The sequence below is a fragment of the Anabrus simplex genome, chromosome 6 (assembly GCF_040414725.1).
Source record: "Anabrus simplex isolate iqAnaSimp1 chromosome 6, ASM4041472v1, whole genome shotgun sequence".
Classification (NCBI taxonomy): Eukaryota; Metazoa; Arthropoda; class Insecta; order Orthoptera; family Tettigoniidae; genus Anabrus; species Anabrus simplex.
Genome location: NC_090270.1, coordinates 163,951,784 through 163,968,015, shown reverse-complemented (window position 1 = coordinate 163,968,015; position 16,232 = coordinate 163,951,784). Strand labels below are relative to the sequence as shown.

General features: G+C 38.6%; 1 protein-coding gene across 1 annotated transcript in view; it reads left to right on the top strand.

Moving 5' to 3' along the window:
• Window positions 1-774: 774 nt before the first annotated feature.
• Window positions 775-16,232, top strand: part of LOC136875606 (protein takeout) — a 49,672-nt gene continuing 34,214 nt past the window's right edge. The window contains exon 1 of the mRNA XM_067149145.2: window positions 775-902. Within this exon, the coding sequence (XP_067005246.2) occupies window positions 833-902 (70 nt within the window). The 5' untranslated portion in view covers window positions 775-832. The remainder of the gene's footprint in view (window positions 903-16,232) is intronic.

The following is a 16,232-nucleotide window of genomic DNA, read 5'->3' as shown; positions in this document are numbered from 1 at the left end:
ATTACTATGTTCGAGTCGTTTACCTTTAAAGCAAAGATAATTATGTAAGACTGTTGATACCGTGATCATAGCCACGGGATCCCCAGTTTCACGTCGAATTGGAACCATAAAGATGTGGCTATTCCTTTCAAAAGTCCCACTTCCATTGACCGGAATTCGAACCAAGGCTGTCTCGGTCACGAACCAGTGGGGATACTTGTCATCTGCAGTATTACGCCCCCATCTTTTAATTTCCTCCCGCACCAATGTTAGTATTTCAATGTCTCTGTGGCATTGTTCCCCTCCCCTTCTGTATCAATAATAATAATGTTATTTGCTTTACGTCCCACTAACTACTTTTACGGTTTTCGGAGACGCCGAGGTGCCGGAATTTAGTCCCGCAGGAGATCTTTTACGTGCCAGTAAATCTACCGACACGAGGCTGACGTATTTGAGCACCTTCAAATACCACCGGACTGAGCCAGGATCGAACCTACCAAGTTGGGTCAGAAGGCCAGCGCCTCAACCGTCTGAGCCACTCAGTCCGGTCCCTTCTTTATCAATAAAGTTCATGACGTATCTCGTATTACATCTGCGCGACCTTAGAATTAAACAGGTGTTGAAGGCCTGAGATCTTCAAGCTTTAATTGATAATCACAGTTATGTATCTCCTTTTCTATTCGTTACGAGCACCAAGGTGTTCTTGGATCCATGCCAACAAATAATGTAGACATTGCTACCTTAAGAGTTACTTTTTGTGCGTCCTTTTTTGTGCCTCCTTTGTTTAATCTGCGTCTCGTTATATAATGGAGTTGAACGGTTCTTCCCACTCAGTACCATAGTCATTGTCAGAATGGAAGGGTTCCTACACACACTCGCAGCTTCAGTGGTGCTGTGGTCAGTTGCCAGCGCTTCACAATTACGTAAGTATTGTGTACTTTAAGTTTCAATTTACCTCTCAACTCACTCTATGGATAAATCATGTAATATCAGCTTCCGGATTCCAAGATTCCAGGACACGCCCAGCACGGAAGTCGAATTTTTTGGAGGGTGGTGGCAAGGCTGAATGGCTCAAACGGTCGAGTGCTTAACCTTCAGAGACGACATTGTTTGATTGGGTTATGGCTCAGTATCATGGTATTTGAAGGTGCTCATGTATGACAGATTCTAGTCGGGAGACTTACTGGAGAGTGAAAGAACTCCTGTGGGACAAAATTTCGGTACCTAGGTGTCTCGAGAAGGCAATGAAGTAATTAGTTTGCATCCGATAGATAGTGGGTTCGAGCCCCACTGTCGGTAACCCTAAAATGGTTTTCCGTGGTTTCCCATCTTCACACCAGGCAAATGCTGAGGATGTGCCTTAATTAAGGCCACGGCTGCTTCCTTCCCACTCTTAGCCCTTTCCTATCCCATCGTCGACATAAGACCTATCTGTGTCGGTGCGACGTAAAACCAATAGCAAAAAAAGTGATTAGCGTGAAAATCAATATCATCAACATCATTATTATTACTGTCAGACTCCTTGGCGGAATGATCAGCGCCGAGGCCTTAGGTTCGGAAGGTTCCGGGTTCGATTCCCGGCCAGGTCGGGGATTTTAATCCCGTGGGGTTAATTCTTCTGGCTCGGGGACTGGTTGTTCGAGTTTGTTCCAACACTTTGTTTTCCATATTCAGACAACACACCACACTACCAACCATCACAGAAAGAGGCAATAATACAATCTATATATATAAAATAAGAGTTTTGTCTGTACATTGCTCAGAATTTGAAAATAATGGTATTTCTGTATCGGTCATGTCCATAGTAACAAGAAAATGCACTTTTTACATTTCCGCAATTTCTGTCTGTCTGTCTGTATGTATGTACACGCATCACGAGAAAACGGTTGAAGAGAATTTAATGAAAATCGGTATGTGAAGTCAGGGTATGAGCCTCTACAATCTAGGCTATAAATAATTTTACTCACGCTGAGTGAAATGGTAGTTTAGGGGAAGGCCTAAAATTGAATTCTCAACTATTTATGTTATTAGTGGTCTAATGAAAATCGGTATGTGAAGTTGGGGGATGAGCCTCTCTAATTTAGGCTATAAATCATTTTACTCACGCTGAGTGAAATGGTAGTTTAGGGAAAGGCCTAAAATTTAATTCTCAAATATTTCTTATTAGAGGTGTAATTGATGAATGCTACATAACTAAGGTTATATAGTATTAAATTTCCTATTATTCATGTCTTATACATTGTTGCCGTACTGGCTATGATCACAAAGATATTCATGAATTTGGATTTTTGTTACTAAGTCCCTATCAGCGCCGAGTAACGAGAAAATGGGTAAACAGTATTTAGTGAAAATCGGTATGTAAAGTCGGAGAATAAGAAACTACAGTTTACGGTATAAAATATTTTACAAATCACAGAGTCGAAAGAAAACTAAATGTGAAGGCCTACAATATAGAAATCTCATAACATTGATCAACAATAACATTACATTGACCATTGTTTGTCGTGATGTGCTTTGTGGCTTCTGTTGCCCCTCATCTCCGGTAGATAGGATTACTGCTGCGTACAGAGTATTTTTATTTGATTTACGTCGCACCGACATAGATAGGTTTTATGGCGACGATGGGATAGGAAAGGGCTAGGAGTGCCTTAGGCCTTAATTAAGGTACAGGCCCAGCATTTGACTGGTGTGAAAGTGGGAAACAACGGAATACCATCTTCAGCGCTGCCAACAATGGGGTTCGAATCCACTATCTCTCGGATGCAAGCTCACAGCTGCGCACCGCTAACCACACGGTCAACTCGCCCAGTCGTACAGAGTGTAACAGCCTGCCTGTATATTGGCGGGAAGTAGCTGGTGAGTTATATAACTTTCTTCTTTAGCATGCCATTCCCCTGGTTTATAAATTTTCTGATACTATTGGTACGTAACACACTGGATCATCATAGCATTCGGGCTATTCAACCCCTACTCTGAGGCACTGATTGGAATGAACAGTGTGCATATTTAGCAGAATAATGGCAGATGAGTGTTCATGGCAATCTGCGGCCTGGTCATCCTAGCTCTGGAACTTTGGACTATTAGATTGGCACCGCAATCTAACCGTAGCACTGTTAGTTAAAAGTGATAAAACATGCGGCTTTCCATTTGATCGAGTATTTTATATGATAGCATTGCTTTTAATCGCTACATTCATACTCACGTTTTTGTAATGACCTATGTTGATTTCAGTTAGGAAAACCACAAAGTCAGTCTTTCTGAGAATCCCGTAGCGAAGCACGGGTACATCAGCTAGTTTTTGTATATATTAGCTTAGTAAGTCTGTGAAGCAACTTAAGTACATGGGGCTTGCCCTGTTTCGCTAGACCATCCATAATCTGTATGATTTGTGGTAAATAAATAAATAAATAAATAAATAAATAAATAAATAAATAAATAAATAAATAAATAAATAAATAAATAAATAAATAAATAAATAAATAAATAAATAAATAAATAATAATCATAATAGTTGTTATTAAGGCTCTGTAGTCCATAGAATAGTTCCATATTTGAACACCAGGCGTCGCACAGATCGTTTGGTCTGAACGAACAGCAGTTGAAAATATATATATACTGTAAAGTAACATGTCCTGACCGACTGACTGACTGACTGATTTATCATTGCCGAGCCAAAACTAATGGAGATAAAGAAATGAAATTTTGCGGATACATTTATATTAAAGTGTAGAAGCTCACTAAGGAAGGATTTTTGGATATTCCACTGCTAAGGGGGTGAAAAAGGGGATGAATATTTAAATGAGTATATCTATATTTCAAAAACTTACCGATTTAAAAGCGTGAACAATGGTATTTGGAATCTCCTTTAAAAATAAAGAAACACGTATTTCTCTGTTTTCGGAAAGTCTACCTGAGGGGGGGAGGGGGGAAAGAAGTGAAAGAATGTTGAATCCTTTTTATGTGGATTCATATATCTCAAAAACTGAAGAAGTTACAGAAGTAAAAATTGGCACATGGAATCTCCTTTAAAAATAAAGAAACACGTATTGTTTGCTTTTGGAAAACCCACTTAGGGGGTGAAAAAGTGAAGAAGGGTTGAATTTTGAAAATGAGAATATCTCAATAACTTAACGTGTTAGAGACGAAAAAAAATAGTACTTGGGATCTACATTAAATATAAAGAAACATGCATTTTTTGCTATCGAAAAATCCACTTAAGGTGGTTAAAAGTGTGAAATGTGGTGAATTTCTAAAATTAGTACATCTCAAAAACTTAACATGGGTAAAAATTGGTATTTGGGATCTCCTTTAAAAATAAAGAAGCACGTATCTTTTTGCTTTTGGAAAACCTACTTAGGGGGCTGAAAAGTGAAAAAGGGGCGATTTTTAAAAATTAGAATATCTCAAAAATTTAACGTGTTACAAACTTAGATATTAGCATTTAGAATCTACCTTAAAACTAAAGAAACATGCATTTTTTCGGAAAGTCCACTTAAAAGGTTTAAAAAGTGAAAATGTGGTGAATTTCTAAAATTAGTATATCTCAAAACTTTAACATGTTATAGATGTAAAAAATTGGTATTTGGAACCTCCTTTAAAAATAAAGAAACATGTAGGTTTTTGTTTTCAGAAAATCCACTTGAGGGGGGTTGAAAAGAAGTGAAAAGTGAGTTGTACTTTCTTATGAGAATACTTATATCTCAGGAACTAAAAATGTTACAGACGTGAAAACTGGTAACTGGAATCTCTTTTAAAAATAAAGAAAGACGTATTTTTCTTTTCGGGAAGTCCACTTAATGGGGGAGGGGGCGAAAAGACATGAAGGAGTCAAATTCCTTTTATGAGGATCCGTATATCATAGAAACTGAAGATGTTACAAATGTGAAAATGGTACTAGGAATTTCCTTTGAAAATAAAGAAACATCATAATTTTGTCTTCAGAAAATCCTATTAAGGGGCGAAAAGAATTGAAAAAGTGGTTGAATTTTTAAAATGATTATATCTACAGTATATCTCAAACTTAACGTGTTACATACGTTTAAAAATAAAGGAACGTGTATTTTTTGTTCTTTTGGAAAATAAGTGAATAAGGAATTTAATTCTGTTTATGATACTTATATCTCAAAAACTAAAGATGCTTTTTTTCGGTGAGTTGTTATAATTTTGCGATATTGAGATAATGTATTAGAACAGTACCGAGGAACGATTACTTTTTTTCAAGTTCGACATGAAAATTTGTATTTGTATTTGGAATCTTCTTTGAAAATAAAGAAGCACGTTTTTTCCGGAAAATCCACTTAGGTTGGGGGTGGTGGTGGTGGGGGGGGGGATGAGAGACTGATAGACGGTTTGAATTAATTTTTGCGTATACTTCTATCTCAGATCCTCCGTGGCTCAGACGGCAGCGAGTCGGCCTCTCACCGCTGGATACCGTGGTTCAAATTCCGGTCACTCCATGTGAGATTTGTGCTGGACAAAGCGGAGGCGGGACAGGTTTTTCTCCGGGTACTCTGGTTTTCCCTGTCATCTTTCATTCCGGCAACACTCTCCATTCTCATTTCATAGCATCTATCAGTCATTAATATATCACTTTGGGAGTGGCGACCCCATCGTACTAAGAGCCTATAAGTTATATGCTTCATTCATTACATCCCTGACCCGGTCAATGACTGGAAAACAGGTTGTAGGTTTTCATTTTCACTTTTATCTCAGAAACGAAATATGTTACAGACATGGAAATTGGTATTTGGAACATACATACATTATCATTATAGACTGTTATGCCTTTCAGCGTTCAGTCTGCAAGCCTCTGAGAATTTACTAAACGTCGCCACAATCCTCGATTTGCAACTAGTGTTGTGGCCTCATTTAGTTCTATACCTCTTATCTTTAAATCGTTAGAAGCCGAGTCTAACCATCGTCGTCTTGGCCTCCCTCTACTTCTCTTACCCTCCATAACAGAGTCCATTATTCTCCTAGGTAACCTATCCTCCTCCATTCGCCTCACATGACCCCACCACCGAAGCCGGTTTATGCGTACAGCTTCATTCATCGAGTTCATTCCTAAATTAGCCTTTATCTCCTCATTCCGAGTACCCTCCTGCCATTGTTCCCACCTGTTTGTACCAGCAATCATTCTCGCTACTTTCATGTCTGTTACTTCTAACTTATGAATAAGATATCCTGAGTCCACCCAGCTTTCGCTCCCGTAAAGCAAAGTTGGTCTGAAAACAGACCGATGTAAAGATAGTTTCGTCTGGGAGCTGACTTCCTTCTTACAGAATACTGCTGATCGCAACTGCGAGCTCACTGCATTTGCTTTACTACACCTTGATTCAATCTCTCTTACTATATTACCATCCTGGGAGAACACACAACCTAAATACCTGAAATTATCGACCTGTTCTAGCTTTGTATCACCAATCTGACATTCGATTCTGTTGAATTTCTTACCTACTGGCATCAATTTAGTCTTCGAGAGGCTAATTTTCATACCATACTCATTGCACCTATTTTCAAGTTCCAAGATATTAGACTGCAGGCTTTCGGCACAGTCTGCCATTAAGACCAAGTTGTCAGCATAGGCCAAACTGCTTACTACATTTCTACCTAACTGAATCCCTCCCTGCCATTTTATACCTTTCAGCAGATGATCCATGTAAACTACAAACAGCAAAGGTGAAAGATTACAGCCTTGTCTAACTCCTGTAAGTACCCTGAACCAGGAACTCATTCTACCATCAATTCTCACTGAAGCCCAATTGTCAACATAAATGCCTTTGATTGATTTTAATAATCTACCTTTAATTCCATAGTTCCCCAGTATGGCGAACATCTTTTCCCTCGGTACCCTGTCATATGCTTTCTCTAGATCTACGAAACATAAACACAACTGCCTATTCCTCTCGTAGCATTTTTCAATTACCTGGCGCATACTGAAAATCTGATCCTGACAGCCTCTCTGTGGTCTGAAACCACACTGGTTTTCATCCAACTTCCTCTCAACGACTGATCGCACCCTCCCTTCCAGGATGCCAGTGAATACTTTGCCTGGTATACTAATCAATGAGATACCTCGATAGTTGTTGCAATCCTTCCTGTTCCCTTGCTTATAGATAGGTGCAATTACTGCTTTTGTCCAATCTGAAGGTACCTTACCAACACTCCACGCTAATTTTACTACTCTATGAAGCCATTTGGAATCTTCTTTAAAAATAAAGAAACACGTTTTTTTTTTTTCAACTGGAGAGAGGACTGTTTTTCACATGTACATGTCTATGTTGCATGTTCCAGAGTTAGCTCTGCCAGTAGCCTGGTCATCTTAGTCCCATTAACAACATAGACATTTGAGAATTACATTTTACGCCTTTCCCTAAATTATCATTTCGCTCAGTGCGAATAAAATCATTTATATCCTGGATTGTAGTGCCTTTAGTATGTAGTAGTATGTATGTACGTACATACATACTACATACATACATACAGACAGACATGACGGAAAATTAAAAAGTGTATTTCCTTGTTACCGTAGACACGACCAATACAGAAATACCTTTCCTTTTAAGTTCTGATCAAAGTGCTGACAAAACTCTTTACTTTTTATATATACATTGATCAACAACTGTATTTTTAGTAGTATATTATACATATATTCTCACCCTGTTCACACTCTTTCTACCTGTATTTTACGACGGCACTTATCAAAACGAATTAACAAAGCGAACATACCTGTGGACCAACAAACCTGTTCCACCTATAGCCCAGCCTATTGAGAGTCTGCCAGTACGCTGTTGACCAGATATTTCGTTGTAACGTGACCAGAGTGCGGAATTCTTAAGCCGTAGTCCTTGGAATTGTTGACTAAGTCCACCACCACTACGATTAAAATCCTAGGGTAGGCCAGTATTAGAACCAGAAATTCTGGTTAACGGGCGGCAAACATGTTACTCAGCCGTTTATTATTATTATTATTATTATTATTATTATTATTATTATTATTATTATTATTATTATTATTATTATTATTATTATTATTATTATTTCCTGGCCTGTTTGACAGTTATGTTGAGTCGGCATTTAACATGGATTAAACCACTCATATCAGTGGCATGCGCCAGAGGTATTCATGGAAATCCATTGCTATTATGCAAGTACAGTCTTCAAACTCACTTTTGATGAGTCTAAGAAAAATCGCCTATCATTTGGTGGTGTTGATGTCCAAAACTTGAACAAACATTATTACAGTAAGCTTCACCTTTCACTTTAAAGAAGTAATCTTCGAAATCACTATGGCGACTACAATAAATGCTTATCCTTGTGTCTTTGTTGAGTAGATTCTAACTTTTGATTACAAAACTTAAAACTTTAGACAACTCTTTAGACAATTTTAAATTCCGATTAAGATGATTAAAACCGAGCTCGATAGCTGCAGTCACTTAAGTGCGGCCAGTATCCAGTATTCGGGAGATAGTAGGTTCGAACCCCACTGTCGGCAGCCCTGAAAATGGTTTTCCGTGGTTTCCCATTTTCACACCAGGCAAATGCTGGGGCTGTACCTTAATCAAGGCCACGGCCGCTTCCTTCTCACTCTTAGCCCTTTCCTCTACATCGTCGCCGTAAGACCTATCTGTGTCGGTGCGACGTAAAACAACTAGCAAAAAAGAAAAAAAAGATGATTAAAATCTTCTTGGGCTAAAAAGTGTGGTTTTGATGAAAACTTGTTTGAAATGTAGTACCAATTCCCTCGTCTCTTTGGTATAAGTCACTGGTAAGACCCCAATTAGAGTTTGGTTGCAGTGTATGAGAAGTCCTAAGAAAAATCGCTGGATTTATTCTGGCTGATTTCCGACAAAAGAGTACCGGTACAAAAATGTTGCTAAGTTTGGGCTGGGTAAACTTGGGAGAAAAGAGACGAGATGGTTGACTAAGCGGTATGTTCCGAGCTGTCAGCGGAGAAATGATGTGGAATGTCATTAGCAGACGAATAAGTTCGAGTGAAATTTCTAACAGTAGGAGAGATCACAATATGAAGACAAAGTTGAAATCCTAGAGGGAAAATTGGGGCAAATATTTATTTATAGGAAAAGGAGTTAGGAGTTCAAATGATTTACCACTGGAGAAGTTCGATAAATTTCCAAATTCTTTGAAATTATCTAAGAACACTAGGGAAAAAAAAGACAGGGTATCTGCCACCTGAGTGATTGTCCTAAATACAGATCCGTGTTGACTGATTGATTGATTGATTAATTAATTGATTGATTGATTGATTGATTGATTGATTGATTGATTGATTGATTGATTGATTGATTGATTGATTGATTGATTGATTGATTGATTGATTGATTGATTGATTGATTGATTGATTGATTGATTGGGAGTTATCACTCAAGGTTATGAAATCTCGATACTTTGGCATAGGATACTTATTCTCAACTACTGTATGTAACACACCTTTCATTGCAGTTGACAAATTGGGACAGTTAACTGTATATTTTTATTTTTTGTGATTCCTCTTACGTTACCTACACATAAATATCAATTAGTTGAATGATCCTTCGGTTCCCTCCGAATCATAGGAACTGCAAATGGTATTTATGGTATTTAAATTAATTTAATTAAATTTATTGCTTGCTACAAGGTTTTCATCCCAATTAGAGCGGCATTCTTTGTGATAGGCTACAAAGTGAATTTGCAAATAATTTTTACTTAATATTACCTAACCTAACTAATCTGAACTAATCGAATTTTTTTTTTTTTTTTTTTTTTGTTAGTTGCTTTACGTCGCACCGACACAGATAGGTCTTATGGCGACGATGGGACAGGGAAGGGCTAGGAGTGGGAAGGAAGCGGCCGTGGCCTTACTTAAGGTACAGCCCCAGCATTTGCCTGGTGTGAAAATGGGAAATCACGGAAAACCATCTTCAGGGCTGCCGACAGTGGGGTTCGAACCTACTATCTCCCGAATACTGGATACTGGCCGCACTTAAGCGACTGCAGCTATCGAGCTCGGTCACTGTATGATTAATCTAATCTTTTCTCTTTTGTTATTATGGGCTTGGTCTTGCAAGTCTTCGTTATAATAATATGATTTAATACACTCAGCATACAGTGTTTGATCACAACTGCTATCTTCTAAAGCTAGACGTGAATTATTTTAAAAATATTGTCATGATGGTACCGAAATCCAGAGCATTATTTTTTCCGAGATGCACTGTTGTACTGCGTAGTCTGTAAAGTGGTGAATTTTGATGGGAAGATATAAGTTCTAGCTTTTTTATTTGAAAAATGTTCAATGAAATCTTGAATTGATATACCCAGTGAAAAGCCTAACACATGATACACAGCACATATCTGGGGCCCATTATTGATCAAAATCACCAACTTTGCACCCAAAATAAAGTTCATCACACTCTTCTTTTAAAGTGACATGAAATTTCGTCTCGGGTACTTGAAAGTTTGTTCACCACACACGTAGCAAAACTTGTCTGTATAATTTAAACAATTTATTACCATGTTGAAACTCTTCTAGAAACTTATAGAACATCAAAATAATAATAATATTCAGCACAAAACACTACGGATTGACCATATCTTCAATATTGATTGTCTGTTAACCATAACAATGCAATATCTAAACATTACAACATGTCTGACAAATAAATAAGCTTTGACGGTGTGGCCAAGCAATTCGGAATGAAATTCTCACATTTTCGAGCCAAATTTCTAGTACTTGTCCAAAAATTCGACCTCTTTGTGACTTGAAAAAAGCCAAATATATTAAATGACATTGTACAAAAATTACTAACACAAAATAACTATGTCTGATAAAGCAATTCCGATTCAATATTTAAATTTAGCAAAGGAACTGCAGTAGAGTCAGTATTGCTCGGCCTAGGCTGAGTTAATTTAATTTTGCCGGGCGACATTGAGCGCTCCAGGAGTGATATTTAACTGAGCATCTCAGCAGGGATCGTGAGTCGGGAGAGGAAGGCACGATACACTGGCATTGCTATATAAATATCATCATTATAGTTGCACGTACATTAAAACAAGCTTAATATGGTAGAATATCAGGTTTCGTTTCTCGAATGAAATTTCCTGAACTTCAGAGTGTGAGAAACGAGCAACTGCTTTGCTGTGTCATGACATCTGTTCTGTCCGGCTCCATGGCTAAATGGGTCACAGGGGTCCCGGGTTCGATTCCCGGCAGGGTCGGGAATCTTAACCATAATTGGTTAATTTCGCTGGCACGGGGGCTGGGTGGATGTGCTGTCTTCATCATCATTTCATCCTCATCACGACACGCAGGTCACCTACGGGAGTCACATCAAAAGACCTGCATCTGGCGAGCCAAACTTGTCCTCGAACACTCCCGGCACTAAAAGCCATACGCCATTTCATTTACATCTGGTCTTATTGTCTTGGTTCTCTCGACTTATTAATTAGGCTGATTGTTCAATAGCTCTCGGGGTACCAAGTGAAAGGGTAAAGTTCAGTCCGAACAGCAGGACTTGCAGAGAAGTTGTAATATCTTACTGAGTATTGTACAATATACTAGCAGCTGTACCATGGTCATGTCGATTATGAAGATGCCTGTGGCTGTACTGGTCTTTGTCGGCGTAGGGGCAACAAAAGATACGTTTTTCTTAACAAGTTGCTTTACGTCGCACCGACACAGATAGGTCTTATAGTTACGTTCGGATAGGGAAGTGATACGATAGAAGAAGGAAGCGGCCGTAGCCTAAATTAAGGTACAGCCCCAGCGTTCGCTTGATGTGAAAATGGGAAACCACGTAAAACCATCTTTAGGGCTCCCGACGGTGGGGTTCGAACCCTGTATCTCCAGAATGCAAGCTCACAGCTGCGAGTCCCTAACCGCACGCTTAGCTCGCTCGGTACCACAGAAAAATAGATTTAGACTGGCAATGAGCAGCAGAATTCTAAAGCCGGAAGCATGCGGCCGCCGCACTATCCCGATGCATTAATGTAAAATAGCAGCCGAAACGGGAAAATTGGACAGGAGATAATTACAATAATTAAAAGCACAACGAAATAATGATAATAACACTGAGTAATTGGACCTATTATGTCATTTTGTTTTATTGTTAAAGAAAAGGAACACTGGTACTGTATATTACTTTACAATTGCTTAAAAATAGCCAAAAATGCAATAAAGAATAGAGAATACCGAGATCACTATTATTCAGTTACTAACATAACCAAAACGAAAACCTATACCGACGTGTATTATTATTATTATTATTATTATTATTATTATTATTATTATTATTATTATTATTATTATTAATGCTATGCCACACTTCATCACAAGGGGGCTAACTCTAACAGATATACATCGGAAGGAAGTGATCTCAGTCTCCTACATAATTAGACATCTTTAATAGTAAATCTAATTGCATTACTAACTGGAAAGCAAATGAACATGAGCACATGTAAGCCTTTTACCGGTGTATCGAAACTCCTGTTCTTTCCTTTCTCTTTGTTCGTGAATAGTAAAATCTACACCCAGATAGTACACAGGTATTTACCATTCTGCCACACAGTATTTCGCCGAAAAATAATGTGAAATGTGTATAAAAAGAACATAAACCAAAACTGCTCGTAACGAGCTAGATAGCTGTAGTCGCTTAACTGCGGCTAGTATCCAGTATTCAGGAGATAGTGGGTTCGAACCCCAATGTCGGCAGCCCTGAAGATGGTTTTCCGTGGTTTCCCATTTTCACACAAGGCAAATGCTGGGACTGTACTTTAATTAAGGCCACGGTCGTTTCCTTCCCACTCCTAGCTTGTTCCTGTCCCATCGTCAACATAAGACCTCTCTGTATCGGTGCGACGTAAAACAAATAGAAAAAAACTGCACGTAACACGGTAATATGCATGTTTACAGTGGAACTGTAGTGACGTAAGATGGCGGCGGCCGCAAGCTTCCGGCCTCACTAGCACCACTGCTACGAGATAGAGCGCTGCCAGTCTATTTACTATATGTCTGTGCTCGGTACAGATGGTACAGAACACACGTCACTTACCAATAGTTAGCCAGTGTTATGGTATTGTTGATAGTTCCAGGGGCTCTCTCTGAGGATTAGTGTTACAGAACACTGTAGGCCTACGAATCCCAAGATCGCACGCTCAAAACCGAAAGAGGAATATTCCGTAGGTCATTCTCCGTTACGTCAGTCAGAGATTGTACCATTTGAAAACCTATCGTGAGCAAAAATATTTAGTATTAAAGTAAGTTTAAATTAATTTTCATTTGAAACATTTCTAAATAAAGCTGACCGTTTTCAAAATATCAGCAACAAACCATTTCAATACCGCTTTCAGCCCCACTCCCTTTGGGATATTGTAATGTCAATTTAACAAGAATCTAAGTTAACGCAATTATAGAATATAGAAAGTAAAGAAAACCTTGGGCAAAACTTTAGGTATAATTTCGTCGTATAGAGATGGAAAAATATTAATATAATATTTTAAACTTAATATTTAATGTTATTAAGGATTGCAAGCAGGGTCAGTGTGTACTCCAGAACCTTTGTTTGCTGGAAAAAAAATCCGAGACGTGTGTTACGTATTTTGTAATGTGAGTCCGGCTCCATGGCTAAATAGTTAGCGTGCTTGCCTTTGGCCACAGGGGTCCCAGGTTCGATTCCAGGCAGGGTCGGGAATTTCAACCATAATTGGTTAATTCCGCTGACACTGGGGCTGGGTGTACGTGTTGTCTTCATCATCATTTCATCCTCATCACGACACGCGGGTCGCATACGGGCATCCAATCAGAAGACCTGCATCTGGCAAGCCGAACTTGTCCTTGGGCACCCGGGCACTAAAAGCCATACGCCATTTCATTTCATTTTTTATAATGTGAGATATCGTGTTTAGGGTGAATGATGTAGGATTGATTATATTAACGCCAGCACAGGGATTCCAAACATACTTGTAACACATAACGCGGCAACCAAACTCATGTTGAACCCGCTACCACTCACCTATTCCCAACAACAGCCATTGCCCGAAAATAACAATGATCAGAAAATTACAATAAACCACTGCAGATAGCGCAAAAGTAGGGCAAAGGCCCCACACATAATTTTACCATTGACAACACACAACACTGACTTTAAGGCGATAATACCGCCATCAATTAAAGTACCAATACACCAATAATTTTAAACACACAAACATGCTTATATTATATCCCTTTCATATACAAAGGCACACTACACGAATATGAAATGTAACAAGAACACAAATTATAAAACTAATATTTGTAAATTATCAAAACCGCAAGCAAAAGAACTCAAAATCTGAAAAAATGAAGTAATAATATTACAGTGAATGTGGTTATAATATACATTTTACACACGATACAACACACTACACCCCTTCAAAATGTAACAATTACACAAAACACAGTATTGAAAAATGTTAATAACAACATCAAGAAAGAATGATGAGCAAAAACTCTGAAAGAAGAAGAAATGAAAATAATATAAAGTGTAAATATTTAAAAATTGGAAAAAGATTCAATAAACGGGGGATAGCAGGGTATAAGCCGGGTGGGTGCGGTGCGGGACTCACACTGGGTGACGCCTTGTGACAATCCACACGCCAGTATCTATATCGACACCAACAAAACCAACAACACGTATGCCATAGCAAACCAAGAGATAAGAAACTAAAGCAAACTCAAACAAAACCACCGAATTCGTGGCCAAAGAGTCCCTAGTTGGACTGTTGGCCCGCTCCCCAAATAGGGAGAATGAAATAACCAAAAGCAGCAGCAGAACCCATGTTGAGATAACTTATTTTTCTTCTTTTGAGGAATCCATATCTGAAGTTCAGACCACACTTTTAGATACACTCTGTATATGCTGAGTTTGAAAACCGTATGCCTGCCCTTTACTTTACATACATAGGCTTCATGCTTCATACATACCATACATACATAGGCTACATACATACATACCGGCAGAATTTGAACCAGACCTCTAAAGTCTCTATATGACAGGGACAGGCTTTCAGTCAAACAAACTGATCATCTTCATTCGATACAAAGCGTAAACTTTATTTGTGGATACTATTTAGCTCATAACTGGAGTGACCAATCCGGTACAAGAAATTCAGGAACATCACTCAAACAACAGTTCTATTTCGAGACACATGTCATCGCACCTAAGTGCATTTGTTCTTACATAAATTCATGAGAACAGTGCATTGAAGCATCTTTATATATATCTTCTTTGTTATAATAACGTGCTTAAGTTGTTTTAAATAATACATTTACGTAACTGTGTTATTATGATGCGACACACGTAAGTTTGTTCTCTGTATAGGTTATGAATACCTATGTATTTGGTTTGTTTTGTACTTTTATTATCATTATTAGTTAATTTTGTAGTTATTCTTGTTACATTATTAAACTAACGATCTCAGAATCTAAATATATATAATCTCCATTCTGTTTGTCTTTTACGGCGGTATTGAGAAAATGAGAAGGTCACTTCCTTTCTAATCCTAGCTCTGACACATCTCATCTTCGCCATAAAACCTGTCTGTGTCGGTGCGACGTGAAGCAAAACAAATAGTACTTAGTCACCGAGCAGATGTTGTCCAGTCAAGTTTAAAATGCTGTATTATACTCTGAAAAATCAAGAATATAAGAGATGTTGTTTCTAACTTCAGTTAATGGCTTCTAAAATTCGGCAACAAAAAACTGGGCAAAAGTGGCATTATCGACATTCCACAAAATCAGATTTCAAAAAGAATGTAGGCCTACAACATTTATTTGGTTTTCCTTTGTATCTGAGTGGGAGTTCAACTATTTCAAAAGTAGCAATTTTGTGGCCAATAAACAAACACGTTTAACGACATTAACCAACAGGTTCACAATATTTTTATAGGTGACCAAATAATGTACTTTTTTACAATTTAGCCAACGGCCGTAGCCGTGTTGAAACACCGGATCCCGTGAGATCTCCGAAGTAAAGCAACATTGGGCGTGGTCAGGAGTTGGATGGGTTGCCACGCGCTGTTGGTGGGGGGTAAGGGAATGGAGGAGCGGAAAGGAACTGGCCACCCTACCGCACGTAAACTCCGGCTCAGGAACACCTCTGCGGAGGTTCGGACCTGCCTTGGGGTAGAATAACCCTTACCTACCTACCATTTACAATTTGTTCTACGTCGCATCAACACAGATAGGTCTTACGACGACGACGGGATATGAAACGGTTAGG